This window comes from Anolis sagrei, chromosome 2, assembly GCF_037176765.1.
Source record: "Anolis sagrei isolate rAnoSag1 chromosome 2, rAnoSag1.mat, whole genome shotgun sequence".
Taxonomy (NCBI): Eukaryota; Metazoa; Chordata; class Lepidosauria; order Squamata; family Dactyloidae; genus Anolis; species Anolis sagrei.
Genome location: NC_090022.1, coordinates 207,301,097 through 207,326,246, shown reverse-complemented (window position 1 = coordinate 207,326,246; position 25,150 = coordinate 207,301,097). Strand labels below are relative to the sequence as shown.

The window sequence follows — 25,150 nt, the reverse complement described above, 5'->3', positions numbered from 1 at the left end:
AGACAAACTCTTTGGATGAGTTATAAAACAAATAACCACATGACATTATAGAATAATTAATACAAGGGATTTTACAATTGACAAACTATGCAACATAAGATCATTTAAAAGTCCTAGTTCATAGATCCCTCCCCCCCCCCCCCCCCCCCAAAAATCATTCCAACAAACATAGAATCATCACACTGTTTCAAACCCATGACCAGTTGTCAAGTAGTCATACATTGACATGGTATTTCTGTGCATTGTATTGTCAAAGGCTTTCATGGTTGGAATCACTGGATTGTTGTAGGTTTTTATGGCTGTATGGTCATGTTCTAGAACATGGCCATACAGCCCAAAAACGTACAACAATTTTTGTGTGCAGTGTTGCAGCAATTGATGCAGGTCCTAATGTAGACATAATGCAGTCCTAGGAACATTTCACAATTGCCAACACAATAACAGCAGCAATGGATGAATTAAAACCAGAATCTATCACTGCTTGCTGGAAGAACTTATTGAGTGATGTTATAGAGGATTTACATGCACCCCTGCACCACTTGGGATTGATGGAGAAATTAGGAGAATAGTTGAATCAATAAGACAAACTTGGTGGAGAAAGGCTTGTTAACATTCTGGATGTGGAAGTGAAGGAGTATATCGATAGCCACAAGTGTTAATCAATTAGGAATTGCAAGAACTTGTTAAGAGGGAGAGAAGAAAAATAGAAGACAAACTTGCTGTGTGGACATTAAAAAGTTTGCAAAAGTGTTTCAAATTGCACAGACATTAAAGGGTAAAATTATGGTATTATCTTTAGATGGAATGCAGCATTAAAATCACCTGTATTATCACCTTAGGATTTTAACCTGTGCCACAATGCTTTGATGAGTAAAAAAGAAAGAGGCAACCACTTCCCATTGTAATGTTCTTCCAAAAGGTCTTGGCAGTGGCAACCATCAACATAATCTGCTTTTGACATCAACATTCTCTCATTGACAACACCTGTTTCTAACATAGACAAACTATCAATATTGTCCTGGTGCTACATCCCAGGAACACCCTCTGATGACCCTCCTTCTGATAAAGTTTCCTCTTCTGATGATATGTTTACATCAATTCCAGCTGCCACAATTCAAGAGGGATATTGACAAGCTGGAAGGTGTCCAGAGGAGGGTGACTCAAATGATCAAAGATCTGGCAGTTAAGCCCTGTGAGGAGTATCTTAAAGAGCCGAGTAGGTTTTGCCTACAGAAGAGAAGGTTGAGAGGAGACATGATAGATATCCTCAGGGGGCCATTCTCTCCCCTCTGTTGTTTAACATCTATATGCGACCACTTGCTCAGCTGGTTTGGGGTTTTGGGCTTGAGTGTTATCAGTATGCCGATGACACTCAGCTGGTGCTGAAGATGGAAGGCCGACCGGACTCTGTACCCGATTGTTTCCATCAGTGCCTCGAGGCCTTTACTGGATGGCTGCGTGCCAGCAGGTTAAGGGTGAATCCAGCAAAGACGGAGATCCTATGGCTGGGTGGACCGGGCAGTGGGGACATCCATCTGCCCACCCTGGATGGTGAGGCGTTATGCCCGTCATCATTGGTAAAGAGTCTGGGAGTCCTTTTGGACCCTCTGCTGACAATGGAGGCCCAGGTCTCCGCCGTGAGCAGAACCGCCTTTTTTCACCTGCGGCAGGCTAGACGGCTGGCCCCCTACCTGTCCAGGGACGACCTAGCTACGGTGATCCAGGCCACGGTCATCTCAAGACTGGACTACTGTAACGCCCTCTACATTGGCCTCCCTCTGTCGGTGATTCGGAAGCTCAAGTTGGTACAAAACGCAGTTGCTCGGCTTCTTGCGGGAATTCCCATGAGATGCCACATAACACCAATCTTACTACAGCTGCATTGGTAACCAATTGAGCACCGGATCACTTTCAAAGTGATGGTACTCACCTTTAAGGCCTTGCATGGTCTGGGGCCAATGTATCTGAGGAATCGTCTCACCCCCTACCAACCCCAGAGATCCCTCCGTTCTGAGGACCAAGATCTATTGGAAGTCCCCAGTGTCAAGACCTTGCGTCTAACGGCAACCAGACGCAGAGCCTTCACAGCAGTGGCGCCATCAGTCTGGAATGCTCTGCCACCTGAAGTTCATGCCCTGCGGGACTTACCAGCTTTCCACAGGGCGTGTAAGACATACCTGTTTCGACAGGCTTTTAATGTTTGATACTGTTGTTTTTAAACTGTTTTAAATTGCTTTTAAACTTTGTTAGATTTTAGCTATTCTTGTAAGCCGCTCCGAGCCCCAGGGGAGTGGCGGCATATAAGTTTAAATGATAAATAAATAAATAAATAAATAAAATATTTAAGAGGATATTGTAAGGAAGAGGGAGCAGGCTTGTTTTCTGCTGCCCTGGAGACTAGGATTCAGAGCAATGGGTTCAAATTACAGGAAAAGAGATTCCACCTGAACATTGGAAAGAACCTCCTGACTATAAGATCAGTTCAACAGTGGGACTCTCTGCTTCGGAATGTGATGGAAGCTCCTCCTTTGGAGGCTTTTAAGCAAAGGCTGGATGGTAGTCAGTAGAGGGTGCTTTTCATGCATGGCAGGGAGTTGGACTAGATGGTGCTTCTATTTTCTTCCAACTCTTATGATTCGATGAGAATGTCAGTATTGAAAGGTTTTGATTGAAATGATGGCTACATCATTCATTTTGGGTAAGAAAAATAGTGTTTTGCCCATTATATGCAAAAATGGTGGTATGTGAAAGGTCCCTGAATAAATCTCTTGTGCAATACGCAGGCCTAGTGCTCACTACCCTTCTAATTATTAGAAAAAGTAATTAGGCTAAGTGAGCATGCAGATTCCTGTACATAATTTATAAAATTCAGCATGGTAGATATAGATTTCTACAGTGCAAGATGATGAATTTTTTTAAACAGTATCCTATCTACTTCTGCAGTCACCTGTTACAGAAACTACTTTTCTTATTTCCATCTGCCCAAATTGTTCATTTCCTGTGGGAACTGGCACACTTTGACAAAGGGAGTGCACACTGTAGAGATACTGAATTGAAAAATGATCTATCAATCAAGCTGCAGAACACATCATAAGCATGATGTTGGCATTCTACTGGGGTGTATTTGATATGAATTAGTCATATGTGGCTGGGGCAGTTTGGGAGCTGATAATACATTATTACAAAATTAGTGCATATATATAAAATACTGCCGTAAGTGAATAAGGCACTGCTGCTTTATTATGATAAGAGTATTTTTTGTCTATTGAACTTCTGAGTTTTAGAATTATTTGCATTTTTCACTGCATTAAAACTAGTTTTCACGAACTATTGCTAGATTGTCCTATTGAAATGATACAACATTGAACAAATATTTTGAAAGTACAAATTTGACAGATACAGTTCCATTAGTAAACAGACAGTCCCATCAAGACTATCTGAGCCAGTAGTACTCAACCTGTGGTCCCCAGTTGTTTTGACCTACAACTCCCAGAAATCTCAGCCAGTTTATCAACTGTTAGGATTTCTGGGAGTTGAGGGCCAAAACATATGGGGATCCACAGGTTGAGTACCACTGGTCTGAGCAGAAGTCTGACATTGTTTCTTTAAAATTTTGAACCTGTAATCCAACAATCTCTCCAGTTGTTGTTTTTTAATGTAGTGTATTTTAACATGTTCAAACACATGCACTAATGTGTATGTCCATACACACATACCTAACTGCATACGACACACTTTCATCTAGCTCTGTCTAACCTGACTAAAACAAGCATGCTGCAGAATCTGTCTCTGTGTTTGTAATATTCACAGTGTTCAAACATCTGTACAATGTCCACACAAAACCTGTGCAGCTGGATGAATATGTACATATATACAGTACAACCCCCCTTATCCACAGACTCAATATCCATGATATCACTAACCTATACTAAAAAAAAATCTCCCTCAGAAGGGATTGTAGGCATATATGGGTTTTCCGATGCTATTCTATGATATGAGTCCCTCGGTTGAGGTGAGAAGGCCGGTATAGAAATCTTCCAAATAAATAAATAAAATAAAATGTTTCTGGCCCAAGTATAATCAAAATATAGGGTTCACTATTATATTTGGCAGTTTCTAGTATTCCCAGGGGTTCTTGGAACATATCATCATTGTATGATGCTGGTCTTGTGAACAGAAATATAATGGACCCACTGCATCGGTGGCTTACAATCCTCAGATTCAAATGTGTGCATATGGCTCCTTGGTAATGGGCAGGCTGCCCATTGTTCACTTCTGCAGGTAGCAAGGTTCTTTTGCAAGGCATAAACAGGTGGCTGGTGTGCGCCTATGAGATGAGGACCTCAAAGAAGGTAGAGTGCCTGGTGGCTGAAGTTTACAGCTGTCTCTGCTGTTACCTTATGCTAAGGACTTGAGCATGTGCCTTTGAGTATCCACTTAGGGGTCCTGGAGCAAATTCCCCATGGATATCAAGAGCTCCCTGTACTTTCTACACTGGAATAGACAAAGAATGTAAACCATGGCAGAAAGTGTAAAGTATTATATAGAACTAGCCATCCCCTGCCACACATTGCTCTAGCCCAGTCTGATGATCTGGAAAATAAAGTAATGAGAAAGTGTTGGTTTCTAATATATTTATCTTCATTATGCTTGTGTGTAAACAGCATTTTTTGTTGTTTGTCAGTGTTGATGTAGGGATTATCTGGTTTGCCTACTCTGGAACATGCAACATATAATTCTCCTTCTTTAGGGGTCCCTTTCAAATCTGTGGTACTATATTTGTCATATACATGTGTGTGTGTGTGTGATTCATATCTATATCTATGGCTGGATGGCTCTTTGATAGGAGCACTTTGATTATGTTTTCTTGCCCTGGTGAAGGGAGTTGGACTGGATGGCCTTAGGGCAGCATTTCCTAACCTGAGGATCAGGACCCCGGGGGGGGGGTCGCGAGGGTGTGTTAGAAGGGGTGCCAAAGACCACCAGAAAACACAGTATTTACTCTTGGTCATGGGGGTTCTGTGTGGGAAGTTTGGTCCAATTCTGTCATTGGGGTTCAGAGTGCTCTTTGATTGTAGGTGAACTATACATCCGAGTAACTACAACTACCAAATGTCAAGGTCTATTTTTCCCAAACTCCATCTGTGTACATATTTGGGCATATGGGGTATTTGTGCCAAGTTTGGTCTAGATCCTTCATTGTTTGACTCCACAGTTCTCTCTGGATGTAGGCGTTTTCTGTCAGTCATGGGAGTCCTGTGTGCCAAGTTTGGTTCAATTCCATCATTGGTGGAGTTCAGAATGCTCCTTGGTTGTAAATTAATTATAAATCCCAGCAACTACAACTCCCAAATGACAATTTTTTTTTTGTGAGTGATAGTCACTCCTTGGGTTAGTAGGTGTCTTGTGGCCAGATTTAGTGGCAATTGCTCCAGTGGATTTTGAGTTATGATGTCACTCAAAATTAACAGAGCATAGATAGATAGATAGATAGATAGATAGATAGATAGATAGATAGATAGATAGATAGATAGAGCAAGAGAGAGGGGGAGGAAGAGAGATGATGATGATGACCAATGTTGAACTTGGGAGAGGGGGGTTTCTTGGCTAGGCAGGTTTGCAAAAACATACTTAGTAAAATTAATCTTCCATCTATTGTATAAAGGGTATTTTTTGTGAATCCACCCATTTTCAGAAAGATGGTTAGGCACTAGCTAAAAGCCTGGTGGACATATCAGTGCACTGTTGAATTGCATAAGTTTCACATAGTTGAGTTGAAATATCAAGCCAATTTGCATCCTGTTTTCTAATTAAAAGATTGCTTTAGAGATAAGCTTGTCAGTATTTAAGGACTGCACTTAAAACAACTTGTTATGTAAATGATAAATTATGAAAGCATGCATTTTCTTTTTAACACAATTTGTTTGTAGTTCAAGGCAGGAAGTGGAAAGGGAAAGGCTCTGCCTTAGTGAAATAGCCAGTTGTTGATAAGATCTTGTTCTTTATGACTTCATACATTCCTTCAAAGAAATGTAGTTGGAAGTGTTACCCTTGCACACAGCTGTTGCAAAGTGTTTGGGACAAATTTCCCTTCCCTTCCCTCCGCACCTTAACTAGACTGAAAACTTGTCATATGTGTTCCAACAGTTCTAAATAGTTCTGAAACGTTAATTTTTTGGACTATGATTTTTATCTCCTTTTCTGATTAGGTGGTTCTAGGAGTTATAATTTAGATTAAATTTTCATTTAATTTGAATAATATTAATATTAATAATAATAAAAATAACTTTATTTTTTTATCCCGACTCCATCTCCCCGAAGGAACTCGGGGAGGTTTACATGGTCTCTTTGGTAATATTTCATTGTATTTTTATTTATGTACCGCATTTCATTTGGTGTAATAGAAAAGAGAGATAGGAATGTTTATGTCTGCCTCCCACTCCCCAAGTTGTATTTAAGGAAGGTGTGGGAGAGTTAAACAAAAAATAATTTGACATATTGATGGATGAGGCCCATATAAAATAATGTAACCTGAATGGATGTATTAGTAGTTTCTTCAATGGGTGCTATCTAGTTACTTACTTACTTACTTACTTACTTAGGCAATCCCTCATTGTCCGAGTATGATGGCCTTCCAAGTGTAGTGTCTTGGCAGAGGATACGTAGGTGACTGTGGAGCCTTATTCTTGATCCACATGTTCTTCCACAGTGAGGACATTGTTTTCCAGGTGGAAGGCAGTCCCAGTCAGGGTTGGCTTGACATGCCTTCCTCTTGGCACATTTCTCCCTTTCGTCCTCCATTCGTGCCTCTTCAGATCCCACAGCACTGCTGGTCACATATGACCTCCAGTTAGAGCACTCAAGGGCCAGAGCTTCCCAGTTCTCGATGTCTATGCCACAGTTTTTAAGGTTGGCTTTAAGCTCATCTTTAAATCTCTTTTCCTGTCCACCAACATTTTGTTTGCCGTTCTTGAGTTGGGAGTATAGTAACTGCTTTGGGAGATGGTGATCAGACATTTGGACAACTTAGCCAGTCCAGCAGAGTTGATGGTGTAGGAGCATTGCTTCAATGCGGGGGGGTTTTGCTTCTTCCACCACGCTGACATTTGTCTGCCTATATTCCCAAGGGATTTGCAGGATTTTTTGGAGGCAATACTGATGGAATCATTCCAGGAGTTCAGTAGACAGTCCACGTTTCATAAGCATATAGTAGGTTTGGGAAGACCGTAGCTTTATAAACAAGCACCTTGGTCTCCCTATGGATGTCCTGATCTTCAAACACTCTCTGCTTCATTTGGAAAAATGCTGCACTCGCAGAGCTCAGGCAGTGTTGTATTTCAGTGTCAATATTGACTTTTGTGGAGAGGTGACTGCCAAGATAGCGAAATTGTCATCATTTTCTAACATTATACCATTAAGCTATCTAGTATGCTGGTGCTCATCAGATTCCCATATTTAATACCAAAATTATATTTCCAAAAAACCAAGTAAGACACTGAATAAGATATGATTGTCCCAGAGATGACAGGATTAAAGCACAATTTATTTTTCTGTTTTCTGTTTCTTCTTCTTTTGTCATTTGTTATTTCAGAGTGAGTGAAGGAAGCCAGGGAGAATCCATAGTTGTTGTTTGTTGTTTCAGGGCAAGCAACAAGAAAAAGAAGCCAAAAATGCATAGAAGGAGTATAGAAGAGGATGCATTGAATATCTAGCACAGACATTATGGAACAGAAATGGCTTGTTACTTCGGCTATATTGACTTTTAAATTTATACATATTCATCTTAATTCTAAATGTTGTCCCCTTAATGTTTATTCTGCTATGTCATTGTGTAATTTGTGATAATGCCTTTATTATCACTTTGATGTGGATGGAGGATTTTTTTAAATTTGTGTGGCTTTGCTTCTTTCAGTTTTGATAGCACTTTATGGCATTGAGTTTGCCGCTGCTTGTTGTAAATGCCCAGAGTCCAAAGAGGGGCTAGGTTGGGATATAAACAAAGTTTTATTAGTTTATAATAAAAACAATTTGCAGTTATGGGCTTAAATGCAGCACCAAGCTATAATTTAAACAGACTAAAATTCATAATTCAACAATAAACCATGATTTCTAATGGTGGTTTGCTGCTGGCTACCATGATTTGTTTACAGCAGTGGTTCTCAACCTGTGGTCCATGGACTACCAGTGGTCCGCAAGAACTAAAATATGGTCTTTGGCCTCACCATTACTACACTGTTGCAAAAAGAGCTACTGGTCTCGAAAACCCTCTTATAGCACTCTTATAGTGCCGAGGCTTCTTAAATATGGTTTTTTGTGGGTGAGCAGATGGTGACTTCTGGTTGGTATATGTTCTGTACCAGAAACTAAAGCTGATGTGGTCTATCCAATGCAGTTTTTTAAATCAGCACCCCAAATAAACAAACTGAATCTAAAATTGACCAAAAACTAATTTGTAACCCTTTGGGTACTAATGTTGGAATGTGGTCTCTGGTCAAAGTGGTCCCTGGTCAAACAAAGGTTGGGAACCACTGGTTTACAGTAATAAGTTTAGATACAAGCAAAAAAAAGTGAATGCTGCTTATGACAAAAACTTTCATGACCCATTTTCTAGAAATTGATTGCTAAAGAGTATCACACAAAGAGAGGATATCTATTTCTGTGCTTCTCAAATTTACATCCTGTATAGGTACAGTCGGACTATTTTCTAATGATTGTGTACTATATTTCCCATGTACTAATGCTATTGATGCATCTGTTATTTCTATCCTGCCTTTTTCACAATTTGGGGATCAAAGTAGCTTACAACAAATTGAAAAGCATATTGTTAAAAATCCTCAAGATGCAAAAGTTAAGATGAGATCAAATAATTACAAGATTAAAACCAGATTTAGATATAAACGTTTTCTGACAAAATGGGGTATTCATCTTCTGATGGCTGGAAGTAGCTTTGTCACTACTTCAATAAACTGGAGATTCTCTCACACCAAAAGTCTTGTTTTGAGCTTCATGGTTAATTCAGCTGGCCAATTCAGGAGAAAGGGAGTTTTCTATTCCATAAATACGTTACCTTTGGTATCATGGATTCTCCTGTTCGGCTAAATATCCCTGATGGTATAACTTTATACATTGGAAGTTTAGTCCTGCTCTAGCTTATACAAGGTGAGTTGATATTGCAGGATCCAAATAAGTCGATTGCTCTTGTTAACAAATGCTGATTTTTCTGTGTTGAATGGAACACAAAAATTATTTCAACACCTCTAGTCAGTTGTAAAATGTCTAACATTTCATAAGAAGAGTGTAGAGTTTTGCAAGAGAGGGCAAATACGTTTTATTGCCAAGTCTATGTGTTCACCTCAGAGGTATGTGATTCTGTTCGGATTTAGCTATTAAAGAGTCTTTTGACTCTTTACAAGCATACATAGAGAAACACATGAAGAAGCAGTTGTGCTGATATTCCCCTTAAAAATAGGACTTGCCTTCAGGCATATCACACAACAGATTCAAAATGATCTAAAGCAGCAGAAGCACAAGATATACTTGTGCTTCTTATATATTCATGCTAAATGACATTTTGGCTGCTGGATGCTATGAGTCCACCCTTATTCTTCAAAGGCATTTTTGGAAACTTTTTACCCAAGGTTTTACCCAGTGCTTTGTATAAAGTGTCTAATCAGGATAACCATCTCATAATAGTTAATGGCTTTCAGGGGGGAGAATAAAATAGGCTTTCACATGTAGCAAGTACTTATTATTGTGCACTTTAGTTTCAAATACATTATTCTCAAATAGGACAGAAATCTATTATCTGGCCATTGAGTCATATAATAATTCATTCAAATGGTTTGGTTCAGCACAGGGGTTGAGAAACACAGTACAACAACAACTGTTTTTTAGGCCTGTTCTTGAAAGTATTTGGATACTGATTCAGAAAATTGCATGGATAGACTGCATCAGCTCTCATTTCTTAGATATGCTTATCATAATTTCTTCTGGTGAGCAGATGGTGACTGATATATGGCATATGTTCTATATCACACAAACTACAGCTCATAGGGAAAATCTGGTACCATTTTGGGCCGGCTTTAGCACAGCAAGTTAATCACCAGCTGCAGCTGCAATAAATCTTGCCAACCGAAAGATTGACTGTTTGAAGCCAGGTCGGGGTGAGCTCCTGACATTCAGCCCAGCTCAACCGGCCACCTAGTGGATCAAAAACAGCCATGTGAGTAGATGAAGAGGAACCACATTAAGCAGGGAGGTATTTTAGGCACGGTGTTTCAGAGGAAAGTTTACGAACAAAGGAAGTTCTTCAACAAGGAGATGGAGCGACAGCACCACCCACACCCCATGTCTGGAACTGAGCACAGCCTCCAAAGATGCAAAATGATGAGAAAAACCCTATATATACCTCTATCTGTTGTCTGTCTTGTCATTGTATAATCGGCATTTAATGTTGGCCATATAGGTGTTCTGTGATCCACTGTGAGTTCCCTTCGGGGTAAGAAGGGTGGAATATAAGTACTGTAAATAAATAAATAAATAAATGGGGTTGGGTTTTTTTTTTTTTTGAAACAGCAGGTCAAATATACTCAGAAACAGGTATAACATTTGAGGCATCAGAATTTGCATGGGACAGTGTATTTTGCCCTGTGGACAACGTATTATTGATTGGTTGACAACTTCCATGACTTCCAAGGCTCAGCCTCTGCAAAGCCATCCTGAAGGCTGACCAAAGTGATACATAGTAGTGACAGTGATATGACATGGCCATTTAGCTCTGGAGAACAACCCCATCCCTGAGATTACAGTGAATGAATAATACACTAGTTCCCTAGCCTACTAACTCCTCCCATTATACAGATGGGTAAAACTAATCAGGCAGCATTAACTTCTTATTTTGCTATCTCCAAAGCCTAAGTTTGGATTGTGCTATGGTAATGGCTTGTAAAATTCATGTAAAAAGAGAAACAAAGCAAAAGCAACTAATTGGACAAACTGCTGCTTGTTCACAAGAAAACCAGATAAACCAAATAGCAGTCCTAGAAAGTCAGTTTCGACATTATGGAATTATTGCAGTTGAAAACACTTTCACTGTCATGGCTCAGTGCTATGGTATCCTAGGAGTTGCAGTTTGATGAGCCACCTATGCTATTTGGCAGGGAAAGCTAAAGACACCCATGAATCCATAGCATTGAGCCCTGGCAGTTAAAGTGGCATCAAGCTACATTAATTCTACAGGTGTACATGGATCCCTAGTTTGTGAAATCTTATGCAATCAACATCATTCTCTCCATTTAGTCACTATGGTGCTACAAGATCCCTTTGCATATTGATATCTTACAGTGACTATAATATATATTGCTCAGTACAAACCAGGCAGAAAATCCCACATTATCTGAGAGTGGACTCAGATGACCCAGTTCAAAAAAGATATTGTGGGATTTTCTGCCTTGATATTCTGGGATATAGGTCTGTGTGGAAGGGCCCTGAGTCGACACTCAGATAATGTGGGATCTCATGCCTTGATATTCTGGGATATTGGGCTGTGTGGAAGGACCCTTAGATACAGGTTACCTTGTTTTCAAGGGTTTGTTGTGTGACATGAAACTTGTTTGCCATTATGAGTGAAACTTCCTCCAAGTGGCTAGTTCAGTGATTACCTGCCAGCAATTAGGCTTTAGCCTACTCCTATTTTGTTCCTGAAGTATTTACTTGTGTGTGTGACATGTAAATAGAACCAGTTTCTGTCCTTTGCCTTAAAAGGATGAGGATGAGTCAAGAGGTCATAACAGCTGCATGTTCTCTTGGGTGAACCACAGAGATGGGAAGTATTTCAGATTCTTGTTTCCATACCATGCATAGCAGATGCTTGAATAGCTGCTGATGGGAATGGCTAAGGGACATTTAAGAACTTAATCCACAGTTATGGCTCATTTCTCCCACCATTTAGTGCTTAAACATCCACTTTTTATCAGAAAGACATGAATTGGTGGTGCACAATCTAAACAGATGTGCCTTTTGTCATGATCTGTATAACATTTAAAAGAGAAGATCAGGCCCATACTCCAAACTTTATTTATAATTACTTTGTTTCTGTCAGAGGAAATTCAACTTTGGATTCAATTTTTATATATTTTAGCATATATTTGAAACATACCTGCCAGTATGAGAGTTACTAGTCTAATTTCTTGTTTGAAGGAAAATAAGTGACATGGCATTATCAAGTGAGCAGTTAGCGTAGAAATTCTCTAAAGGCACAACCCTCTTCAAAGACCCTGGCTATTTTAATATAAGTATGTATGTATAGATGATCTTCCACCTTGGTGGGGGTTAGGGGCACATTAACCCCTGAAAGAGGGGAAAAGGCCGGCGTTTCTCAACCTGGGGGTCAGGACCCCGGGGGGAGGGTCGTGAGGGGGGTGTCAGAGAGGTCACCAAAGATAATCAGAAAACAGTATTTTCTGGATTGTTGTAGGTTTTTGGGCTGTATGGCCATGTTCTAGAACTTGGCCATAGAGCCCGAAAAACCTAAAACAACCAAGAAAATACTGTGTTACTATGATTCCGACCATGGAAGCCTTTGACAATACAGCATTTTCTGTTGGTATTGGGGGTTCTGAGTGGGAAGTTTGACTCCATTCTAGCATTGGTGAGGTTCAGAATGCTCTTTGATTGTAGGTGAACTATAAATCCAAGCAACTACAGCTCCCAAATGTCCGTGTCTATTTCCCCCAAACTCCACCAATATTCACATTTGGGCATATTGAGTATTCGTGCCAAGTTTGGTCCAGATCCATCATTGTTTGAGTTCACAGCACCCTCTGGATGTAGGTGAACTACAACTCCAAAACTCAAGGTCAATGCCCACCAAACCAGTGTTTTCTGTTGGTCATGGGAATTCTGTATATCAAGTTTGGTTCGATTCCATCATTGGTGGAGTTCAGAATGCTTTTTGATTATAGGTGAACTATAAATCCCAGCAACTACAACTCCCAAATGACAAAATCAATCCCTCTATGACCCCACCAGTATCGGGTATTTGTGCCAATTTATTTTGTGAATGAAAATACATCTTGCATATCAGATATTTACATTACGATTCATAACAGTAGCCAAATTGCAGTTATGAAGTAGCAATGAAAATAATTTTCAGGCTGGGGGTCCCCACAACATGAGGAATTGTATTAAGGATTATAGTAAGGTTGATAACAATAGTAAGCAATAGTAAGGTTAATAACCACTGCTCTAGGCCTTCCAAAGCTCAATTCTTTATATTTAATGCCAGTCACTTGCTTCCATCTTTGGAACCAATGAGCACAAGGTCCTTCCAAATTTGTGGCCCTTGTTTTCACTCCTTCCAAAGGATTAAGGAGATGGCTAGTGGGATTCTCCACCTCCGAGCATCAAGGCTGCCACCACTTTTTCCATCTAAATGAGTTTTAAAAATGGGAAGGCATTTCTTTTTGCTCCTTTTGAAAGCTGATGGCTGGCCACTTTCCCATTTCTGAGCAACAACTCTGCTGCTCTTTTTTTGCATTTGGAACAAATGAGCACAAGCACTTCAGCAGGGCTTTGAAGGCCTTTGTGCTCATTCATTCCAATGGCAGCTATGGTATAGTCTAGAAGAAAAATTCCCATTTATTATTGATGGCAAATTCTCAAATAATCAAAGTTAAACCCACCAAAGTAGGAATTTAATTGTATTGCTGTGCTTCAAAGAGAAAGAACTGGCAAAACCACCACTGATTATTCCTTGCCTAAGTAAATCGTATGAAATGAATGGGATTGCCATGTCAACAGATGACTTGAAGGCACTTATACAAACACGTATTCCCTGTTAAACTGTAGCATATTTGTGATGGGGGTGAGGAGGTGCTTATTAGAAAGCTCTTTGTAAAAAGACAGATGGAAAAAAATGTCTCTGGAGGAAAATGTAGTCATACTTATTGTTATTTAAGCTGAGTCTGGATAGGCAAACGTGTCAAAGAAAGCACAATCTCTGCAGCAAATATTTAAATGTGGTTAAATGAACATCTGCATTATGGATTTCAAATTTGTACAAATGTTGAGTACAGTTGCATGATGGGATCTGCAGCAAACCTGGTTTGGCATGAACAAGCAACATGCTTGTGATGGTGTAGATTCACTCTTGCTTCCATTGAGAGCAGCAGAACAAACCATAATAAATTTATTGTGTCACCTGATGGTAGTACTTTGACTTTTTTCCTACCAATGGATCGGAAAAAAAGCATCCAAAGTTTTTTCTGGACTCTAAACAAACTTACTGTTTTTGTTTTGATTTAGCTGTTCTCAGTGGAAGTGGGAAGGATTGCTCAGTATCCGCCCGCATGCTACTCATTCTTGACAAGCCAGCATTTCTGCTGATCCCTGGCTCGTTTCATTGTGCAAATGCACCTGTTGTGGTATTTCTGGTTTGAAGACTTGTCAGCATAGTTCGTTACACTTTTCTCCCACTCAGTTATGTACATTTAGCAGAGGATGGGAGACAGAAAATAATGCATAACATAAGGAACTGAACATTTTGGTGTTTTGCTTGGAAATACTTGGCTGAATCTGAAGATGAACTGCATGACTGTGTGCTGGAGTGTCATGTTATTAAGTAAGTGCTCTATGCCATGATTAGTAAAGTACTGTGCTTTTGCCTTGGTTTAATCACTATTCTATACCAGACTTCTTAAGACATTTAAACCAAACTAGATTTACATAGGTAGTGCTCGAACGTACTTAGTAGTTCAGTGATGGAGCCTTTGAATATAGTTATCTCTTCCTTATTTGCATTTGAAAGGAACTGATTGACTGCATTTATGTATCATGACAGTCCAATGTGCTTTTTGAAAGCTGGCTTATTGTGATGTGAAACTTGAAGAAAACATGTTTTGCTAACCAGAAACTACTGTCTGAACCCATCATTTGTTGTTGAGTTAGAAGTGGCTTATGACTGCTCCAATACAAATGTAAACAGTACAAGAAAATTTCAAGGGAGCTTTAAAAGTGTCGAATAGTTTATGATACATGGTAGATAAAAATGAGTACATCTACACAGTTTAATACCACTTTAACTGTTATGAATCAATGGAAGCATGTGTTTTGTGGTTTTACAAGGTCTTTAGCCTTTTCTGCCAAAGAGTGCTGATGTGTTGTCAAACCACAATCCTCATGATTCTGTAGCATTGAGCCTTGACAGCTAAAGTGATGTTAAATTGCCTTAGTTCTACAATCTAGATCAGGGGTCCCCAAACTATGACCCACGGTCCAGATGCAGCCCTCCAAGGTCATTTACCCAGCCACTTCCCTAAACTTTAGACTTAGGGTCAACACCTTATTAAATATGGTTTTCTGTGGGTGAGCAGATGGTGACTACTGGGTGACATATGTTGTGTAGCAGCAACTACAGCTGATGTGGTCTATCCAATGCAATTTTCTGAATCAGCACCCAAAATAACCAAACCAAATCTAAAGCTGACCAAAAACTAATTTGTAACCTTTTTGGTACTAATGTTGGAGAGTGGTCCCTTGTCAAAGTGGTCCCTGCTAATCAAGACAAGGTTGGGAACCACTGAAATAAACAGAAGCTAAGATTAACCTAGGGTAGGGGCTTTTTAAAGGCGAGTGAGTAAAATGACAATGAGTGCTTAGGGGTTTTTTTTTAAAGAAAGGAAATGAAAACATTCCTGAAAAGGGAAAGAACATGTGGGGGACATATGAACCTGAGATTTGCTGCTGCTCATTCCAGTGATTTGTCATCCAAATTCATCTGTACTGTCCATTGTCAAAACCATGGCTTTGTGAACTGGGAGCTTCAGAGGCTATCATCCTATTTTTTCCTAATTGAGTTTGAGCTAAGCTCTTCCCAGGAAAGAAAGCCTCTTAGTGAATTACTTATTCAGTTCCCCTGGGTGCAAATGGTTGTTACTGCAGCTTGTAATTCAGGCTCAAGAGACCCTTGAGGAATATAACTTTAACAATTCTCTCATGTTGAATCTTCTGAATAAAACGTAACCCAACCAGCTGAAAGATTCAGTGTGCCTTCTACCAGGTTTTTTAAAAAAGTAGACTTTGTTAGATTGCCAAAGATGTTTAGGTACACAGCGCCTTGGCAGGTACTCTGTCTATCGATGGAACAAAGTTTGAGGGTAAGAGACATTTATTTTTCATTTTTCCTGAATGGTATGCATGCCTGTGTAATAGAAGTAATGTGTTGGGTAATAATAAACTATTTCTTTCCACTGGTTATGTATTTCTTTTTATTTATGTGATTTTAAACTGAAGATATAGCTGTATTTGAAAGCCTGTATATCCTGCTTATTTTGGGTTCCAAAAAGATGCACTGTAGGGAAGTAAATAAATTACAAAATTAGGGAATTGTAAGATTTTTTTATTAAAAAATGTTTAGCTGCTTGTTTTAAGGAATAGAGGTGATACGTTTGTTGTTGAGATCTCCATAGGCAGCATTACAGATTTTGCCTTTTTTCAGGTCTCACTATTTCATTGTTTATGTATACATATTCTTTTGCAAAATACCTATTTTTCTGAGAGAGGAAGTTTTATCAAAAGTTTACATAGGGCCAGCATATATATGTGTGCACATTGCTGAGTAAGAGATAAACCCACCTAGTGTCAGGAGAAAATGTAATGTTTTCCCTTGCCATGCTAGCAAGTGCTTTATTTTTCCTCTGTTGGAATAAATAGCATGTTTTCACTTAGATGGGAGAAAGTTACATGGTGCATATGGGGACAGTGAGGCTTATAGCTGCTTGCTTTCCCATAGTGACGTTACCTATTATAAATGAAGCTTGTGCCTCTCTATGTGACCGCACACATGGACACCAATTCATTTGTGTTGATCCATCCAGGATTTTGTTTCCTAGTCACGGTACAGCAGGGGTGGAAATCCACCCTGCTCTTCCAACAAGGACCACATTCCTCTGAGGATAATCTGTCTGTGGCCACATGTCAGGGGTGGGTGAGGCCAGAGCCAAAAGTCGGTAAGCTCAAAGACAGCAGCCAGAGACAATCTGCGTGCACACATACACACACCAAGAATTTGTGCCTAGGCATACAAGTGCAAACACTATTCATTCATAATATGTTCTCCACCACCCCTAACACAACACATATCAATTGCCACATGCATATAAACATGTGTGCCATTTCACCATCCAGAAAATCTCAGTGTGGGGAAAGGGTAATTGGATATCATGAATGATAATGGTAATGAAAGATAATGATAATCACACATATACTTAAGATCATCTGATCTGAGTTAATTTATTCCATTCCTAGTAAAGTTCATTGAGCCTTCTTGTATCCTTTTTTAACCATGCTATAAGTTGCCTTAGACCAGTGGTTCTCAACCTGTGGGTGCTGAGATGTTTTGACCTTCAACTCACAGAAATCCTAACAACTGGTAAACTGGCTGGAATTTCTGGGAGTTGTAGACCAAAACACCTGGGGATCCACAGTTTGAGAACCACTGCTTTAGACCCTTTGTCGAGAGAAAAACAGGATAAAAATAACAAAATATGGGATCACAGTTTCCCTGGCTAAGGGGGCTCCTTTCTCCTGTCCACTCAGGCTCTGAGCACTGAGGGTGTGTTTGGGATCACTGTTTCATATTGAGGCATCCCTTAGCTTGTTATTTCACATTGAGGCATTTCTCCCTTGTTTAGATCAAGGGTTTCCATACTACTTTGTCATTTTCTGTGTCTGAGTGGAACTAGCTGTAGCAGAAAGGAAACTGGAGCAGGGAGGTATTGGGTGACTCAGAGAAACCTGCCAGGAGATATTGGTGGTGGAAACTTTGGAACGTGCTACTTCAGAGTCTCCTTTGAATGAGTGGCTTTTCCTGATGTTGCGTTTTGAGTAGTGCTATTCAATTTTTGCAGTTGACCATTTGGTACTGATACTGGCTGAACCCCATGAGGGTCCCAATCTGATTTAATATTGTTTGGACAAGAGCAGGTAGATTGGAAAGAGCTGACAGTTCAAAGTTGGCATTAGACCAAGAAGGAAAGGTCCAAAGGTGTGTGGGTATATCTGTTTCAGAGGCCAGACATTGGCTATTCCTGCCCTAGAAAGAGCAGAATGATTGGATTTGTTTTTTGTTATGGTTGCCATTTTGGGATCCATAGTAAGCAGGAAATGATGTGTAACTTTAATAAATTAGTATCAGGGGTTGGCCTGCCATGGGACCCTGAAATTTACCCCCCCCCCCCCCCCATGGTTTCATTTTGTAGTATTTTCTAAGATCTATTTAGAACTCGGAGATGATTTTTAAAAGAAAGGAATCACCTGTAGGCAAACTTCCAGTTCAAATCCCAATCTTTTAAAAAATCATGAAATGCCCCTGTGGGGTACCAAAAGTGTGGTAAAATTGCAGGATGCATGGGGGATTATTTTGCTCCCCCCCCTTTTTTTTTTTGGAAAAAGTGTTAAAGAGGCCTGGGATCCTAAACATGACCTTTGGTCCACATTTTCCCCATTCTTCAATCACTTGTGGCACAAAAGTTTGCATGGATGTCAATGCATAGAGTTTTAAGATGGGAGTGTTTGGTTATGAAGAAATAAAGATATAATCCAGAGATTAGGGACAATATCACATTAGAGTTCTAAAGCACAGGTCAGTGTTTCCAGATCACCCAGTTTGCTCCTGCAGAATTCTGGGAAAGGTGGTTTAGGGAAGCTGAGCACCTCTCTGGCTGGGAGTTTCAAAGGCTCCTTGGTCTTTTGGCCCACTCCAGTATAGAGTTTATAAAGTTGTAAAGATTACATAGGGAATGTATTTGTAACAGTTTGATTATAAGAGAACCAGTATATCAGTACTAAGCATGATGTATTCCATGGTGTGTACATAACTGGTATGTCTGCTGAACCAGTGAGAATTTAATCATTTTGCATACCTAGCCTTGTCTTGGTTCGTTTGTTAATCATTTTTTAGAAGCACCTCTGTTGTAGCACAGCATCAAGACTTATGCGTAGCTCTTTGATAAACCTGCATGACATTGGGCTGCATATATGTATCTGTACCTGGGAGTGAGCATATTCGCCACAATCTACTTCTGAGTTTAATGATACTGGGCAGCAGGTATCAAATTTAAAATACAAACAAACAGGGAAGTGTTTTGAATGTGATTTTCTTGCTTCTTGGCAAGGAAAATCACCTTCTTTCAACTCTATGATTCTATGAAGTAAGAATAACATTTGAAAACAAATATGTTGGTACCCCATACTCTTGCATTTCATAATTTATGCTAAGAAAGGCCTGTCTTTATTTCTTTGATGAAAGATACCATGAAGAAGGAACAAGCTGATATGAGGCGAGGTGCACCACTTCTTTGGATATTTAGACCTCAACGTCTTTTGTTGTTATTGGGTGCCTTCAGCTCCTTCCCAACTTATGGCATTCCTATGGCAAACCTATCATAGGGTTTTCTTGGCAAGATTTGTTCAGTAGGCTTTCTCCATTGCCTTCCTCCAAGACTGAGAGATTGTGACTTGCTCAAGGTCATCCAGAGGATATCCGTTGAAGGCTGGCCTCCCCATGTCTTAGTCCAACCCTCAATCCACTGCACCAATGCCAGCTGTCTATTGGGACTTTGTAAATAGGCATCCAAGTCTTGAATTACACTCACAGGAAATATGGTGCCTCTGAACCTTTTGATGATGTTCATTAGCTGGAGATATAAAATGTTAAGAAATTTTGAAATAATTTAATTAATTAATTAATTTGTAGTATTTGTATACCGCCCTTCTCAACCCCGAAGGGGAATCAGGGTGATTCACAGTGTTGGCAACAATAACTTCATTTTTGTTACAAATGAAGTTATAGCATGTGTAAGGAACCTCTTCATTTTTTCCATCTTATTAACAGCAAAAGGTGGAGGGGGGGATAGAAATTGTGGAACCATCAGTATTAATAAAGTAAAGGAAATTATTTTGTCTCCTCTGGTTCTCAGTAGTGTGAGAACCAAAGGATGTATTTTATGCATGTATTTGCATGGAAAGAACTGAGGAAAGTGTTGTCAAAGGCTTTCATGGCCGGAATCACTTGGTTGTTGTAGGTTTTTCAGGCTGTATGGCCATGTTCTAGAAGCATTCTCTCCTGATGTTTCGCCTGCATCTGTGGCAGGCATCCTCAGAGGTTGTGAGGGAGGATGCCTGCCATAGATGCAGGCAAAACATCAGGAGAGAATGCTTCTAGAACATGGCCATACAGCCCGAAAAACCTACAACAACCCAACTGAGGAAAGGAAACCATGACCAAGAATTGAAGGTGATGAAGGTGATGTCCTGCTTCTACACTGGTTTGCCATCTCTGTGCGAAAAGTTCTAAAACATACCATCAAAAATTTCCACAAAGATGGAGAATTTACCACCCTCTGAGATAGTCTGCTCCATTGCTGAAGAAGTTACTAAAATAAAGAAGTTCTTTGGATTCTCTTCTTTTCTAATTCTTAATAATTAAATTCACTGATCCTTGTTCTCATCTCTGGAGCAGCAGAATACACTTTTACTCCATCTTCTACATGACATCCCTTCAGATATTTAAAGTGGCTATCATGTCATCTCAATCTTCTCATTTCTATGATTAAAACATACCCAGCTTCTTGAGTCATTTCTCATAAGGCTTGGCTTTCAGACCTTTGGCCACTCTTCTCTGGACATATGCCTTCCTGTTAATACAGCTTTTTGAAATAATTTTGGAGACATAAGTATATGAACACCCTGTCTTACACATTTTAGTCACCACTCCAATAGACAATATTCCATTATCATGTTTCTTCCCACTTTTCTTCAATTTTCAGGGTTTTACATTTCTGTTTTTTCCCCAGGCCTTAACTTCAGACAGCAGTAGTCAATATTCTGTCAGCTCTATTCTGCAAAGTTCCAATTAGGTTCAAAAAGGCAGTGAGCTCCTCTTTCAGCAGAAGTTTGAGAAGTACAATAACCGTTCTAAGTTTTTGTAGGCCTAAGGTTCAATCCCTGGTACCTCCAGTGTCAGAAAACTATTGTCAGTCATACAGAATCTATTTTGATGTACTTTGCCAAGGTAGTTCAATCAGTGATCTGATTTTATGTAAAATAAATTCCTGTGATTTTGTTAAAGCAAATAGGGCTGTGGGATTGGTACGCCAATCCCTTTGATGCTGGCTCTGGTTTTTTTTAATTGTCCAACTCAGTCCTTTAAAAATGGAAAATATATATTGATTAGTAATAAGAATGTGTATTAATTAGTAATAACAGATAATAATAAGATGGAAACACAAAGCACTTGAAGCACCAGACTGTTTACTTTCATAGAAAATAAAATACATTTATTTGATTTTGAAAAAGCAAAATTTCCTAAATTTGTATGCAAATAAGTATTCTCAGAATAGGAATTTAATATTAAACGTTTTTTATTTTGTAGTTGGAGTTGGTATGTGTCAACCAACTCTGATACCATTCAAATCTGAATCCACAACTCTGACAGCCTTGAAAGCATGCTTTTAGGCCCTTGCAGGGAGAGATGTTTATTCTCACTCAAAATGCAAATCGGATCAATTAGACTTGCTTATTATTAACTTCAGTGTAATTTACTGCCAGTAAACGTGTTTTGGATTGGATTGCAAGATTGCACCCAAAAACTCAGAAATGAGGTATTGGGGTTTAAACTAAATAGTGTCTCAATTACCCATGTTTTCTGTGGATCCTTGCCTGAGAGACATCTGTTGTAATGGATTTGCAAATCTTAGAGCTGAAATCCATTGAAGTCTGCCAGGGATTTTTCATTTTGCCTCCAAAGAGTTTAGAGTTAAACTCAAGTAACTAGGATATTTAGAGACTTTTTCTGGGTTTTATGAAGACAGCCAATAGCAGGGACAAAAAATGATTCCTTACATTGCCTTTTCAAGTTATGCTCCTTCATACAGGTGTGCGGCGGAATGAAAATCAAAGTTTGTGGTATTGTATCGGGGATAGATAGTAGGGCCTGCGGTGGTGCAGCAGATTAAACCACTAAGCTGCAGAACTTGCTGACCGGAAGGTCGGTGGTTTGACCTTCTGGACGGGGTGAGCTCCCGTTGTTAGCTCCAGCTTCTGCCGACCTAGCAATTCAAAAACATGCAAATGTGAGTAGATCAGTAGGTACTGCTTTAGCAGGAAGGTAGCAGCACTCCATGCAGTCATGCCGGCCACATGATCTTGGAGGTATCTACAGACAACACCAGGTCTTCAGCTTAGAAATGGAGATGAGTGCCACACCCCAGAGTCGGACACGACTAGACTAAATGTCAAGGGGAAAACTTTAGCTTACCAGGTATACTATTAGTTAGGTCTATTTTTAAATGTAATTCTCAAGCAGCCAGAAAAGACATTTGTCTTACTTCTACCAATCTCCATGGTTGCTGGTTAATATGGTATCTACTTTGAAATCATTTTCTGTATTTTGCTAGAAAATTTTAAATTGAGAATGTAATTTACTGAGCAGTCCTTAATTTGTTGAGGTAGAAAAAAAGTTTTGGAATTTCCAAGGATATAAAAAGCTAAGCATAGCCTAAGGACATGAAGCCTATAAATGTGATCTTTAAAGCAGATAAGACACATCCAGATGTAAATTCATCTTTATTTGTAAGGAATGTATGATAGGAAGGCTCCCTTGGTATGTCATCCTCTATTTGGACATCATGCTGACTATAAAACTACAAGTTTCCATGCCATTTTGAATAACATGCAATAAGACCAAGAGAAAACATTTAAAAGATTAAGATTCCCTGCACAAAATACCAAAATGGTTAGAACTAGATACACATTAAGGGAGGAAGGGGGACAACAAGACTTTGTTGTGCTCTAGACCTTCTGTGCATGAGAGAGGAAGAAGGGACTGGTGACAGCATTGGGAATGAATCATGCCTCATAGCCTCCCAAGTGAAAACTAGAAACTGCAGTCCTCATAGTATCAAGGGTGAAGTATATTTTAGATTTAGGTCAGTAACTGGATCCAAAGAACAATCAAGCTACTTGGGGTAGAATTCCTTTGAGCTATCAACCATGTGGATCTTACCTTATATGTGTATGACTACTACTGCTTTTTTTTTTTTTTTTTGGTCGTGTCAGAAGCGACTTGAGAAACTGCAAGTCGTTTCTGGTGTGAGAGAATTGGCTGTCTGCCAATGGGTATCATTTCTTTTTCAACGTAATATGCATGTAAAGGGATCTTGTAGCATCGCTTTACATACTGTTATTACAGACTAACATAGCTATGTATTTGAATTCTACTCATATTTGTATCTCTGGTAGGTAAATATTTAAGTTCAGGAATAATGTGGATCCTTGTAGATAATATGGAATCCTGAAATTTGGTTTTACAAGACCTATACAGCCTTATCTGCCAAAAAGGGCTTTTGTGTCACCAAACTAGAATGCCCAGGATTCCATAGCATTGAGGGATATCACCTAAAGTAGCGTCAAACCGCATGTATTCTAGAGTGTAGATGCATCATTGATGCCAGAATCTTGCATTAGACTCTGCACTGTAGGTCTCCCTGATTCATATGTGCATCAGTCTGGCCATAGCATAGTAATTAAGAGCTGTTCAAAATAAACCTATTTAAATGTCATTGCATGCAGTGAAGGACTTGGATGCTGATTTGACATTTCTCATTGCTGTTATTCTCCAATGAAACTAATGGGAGCAATCTCAAATAATGAAACCACCCAAAAGAAGACCATAGAATAATGAAGAAAGTATAGGCAGTCCCCAAGTTAGAAACAAGATTGGTTCTGTAGGTTCGTTCTTAAGTTGAATTTGTTTGTAAGTTGGAACAGGTACATTTTTAAGTATAACTCCAGATTAGTTTTGGATCACATAGAGTTAACACCCCTGTAGTGTTTGTTTTGCAGTCCGTGGCCCAGTTCAGAAGATTTCACCTTATTTTCTGTCACTGTGATGATTGGATTTTGGGGAAAAAATGGCTTGTTAAGGAAACAAGAATTGACGAGAAAGCCTCAGTGGAGACCCCTTTCTGCCATGAGAACTCTTTCAAGAGTGAATTTCTTTCCGAGGGTAGATTTATCCCACTTCCTGTTGTATCACCCCCATTCTTAACTATGAGTTGTTTGTAAGTCAAATGTTTGTAACTCGGAGACTGCCTATATACACAACAAACAAAACATTCAAAAACAAAATCTAAGGGTTCCTATGTGTAATACCGGTCCAATCTATATCCATCTTCATTATTGAAATATTTGTTTGAGACTACTTAACAGTGCTTATGAATATCTTGAAATGACTTCATTGTTTCCAGGAGGAATGAACTATGGAGTCTGGCCCACTTGTGAACAAAGCCATCTAGTGCATTGCAGTTAATTTGCCATTGTAATGGATTATATCTACTTTGTACTCAAGTTTTTTACATCATTGTGGATTTGAAACTACTTGGACTGGGGTTTAGCACATTTATCAGTGTTTCTACAGACTGGATCTGTACTCATTGATTTTCTGTCATTGTTTGAATGCATATTTCACTGTGTTTTGTATTGAGTTTCCTTCATTTAGCATTCTTGGTTGAAAACATGCTCTCTGTATTTTGATGACATTGGTCAATTTGTTTACACTCAGAGTTCATTTTTGAATATTTTGGTATATTTTCCACAAAATTATTGCTTAGCTATAAATTACAAGAAACTCTTGGTAAGCTTCTCCATTCAACTATGCCATGTAGGCTGTTACATATATATATTCTTGCATTATTGAATAGTATATTTTGCCCATTTGCTGAAACCTCACAAATGCACCATAAAATAATACATTGAATTTAGATTTGTTCATAATAATATAACGGGTCATATTATAGGCATATAATTCCTGTGATGGTAGAGCATTGAAACTGGATATCTTTTTTTTAGATTGCATCATTTGGTTTGGTTTGGTTTGATACTAGAAAGCCTTGGCTTAGAGCAGAGTTTCTCAACCTGGTGGTCGGGACACCTGGGGGGGGGGGGTCATGACGGGAGTGTCACAGGGGTCCACCAAAACCATCAGAAATCACAGTATTTTCTGTTGGTCATGGGGTTTCTGTGTGGGAAGTTTGACCCAATTCTATCGTTAGTAAGGTTCAGAATGCTCTTTGACTGAAGGTTAGGAATAAAT

The 25,150-nt window shown here is 39.3% G+C and overlaps 1 protein-coding gene across 11 annotated transcripts in view; it reads left to right on the top strand.

Moving 5' to 3' along the window:
* Nucleotides 1–25,150, top strand: part of PALM2AKAP2 (PALM2 and AKAP2 fusion) — a 313,924-nt gene that overhangs the window by 238,021 nt on the left and 50,753 nt on the right. The window contains exon 1 of one of the 11 annotated variants that reach the window (XM_060762481.2): nt 15,892–16,154. The exons of 9 other annotated variants lie outside the window; for them this stretch is intronic. In XM_060762481.2, coding sequence (XP_060618464.2) covers nt 16,095–16,154 — 60 coding nt within the window. In that variant the 5' untranslated portion in view covers nt 15,892–16,094. Of the gene's footprint in view, nt 1–15,891; nt 16,155–25,150 lie in introns of those variants that run through there. One more of the 11 variants, XM_060762482.2, reaches the window with a different exon arrangement.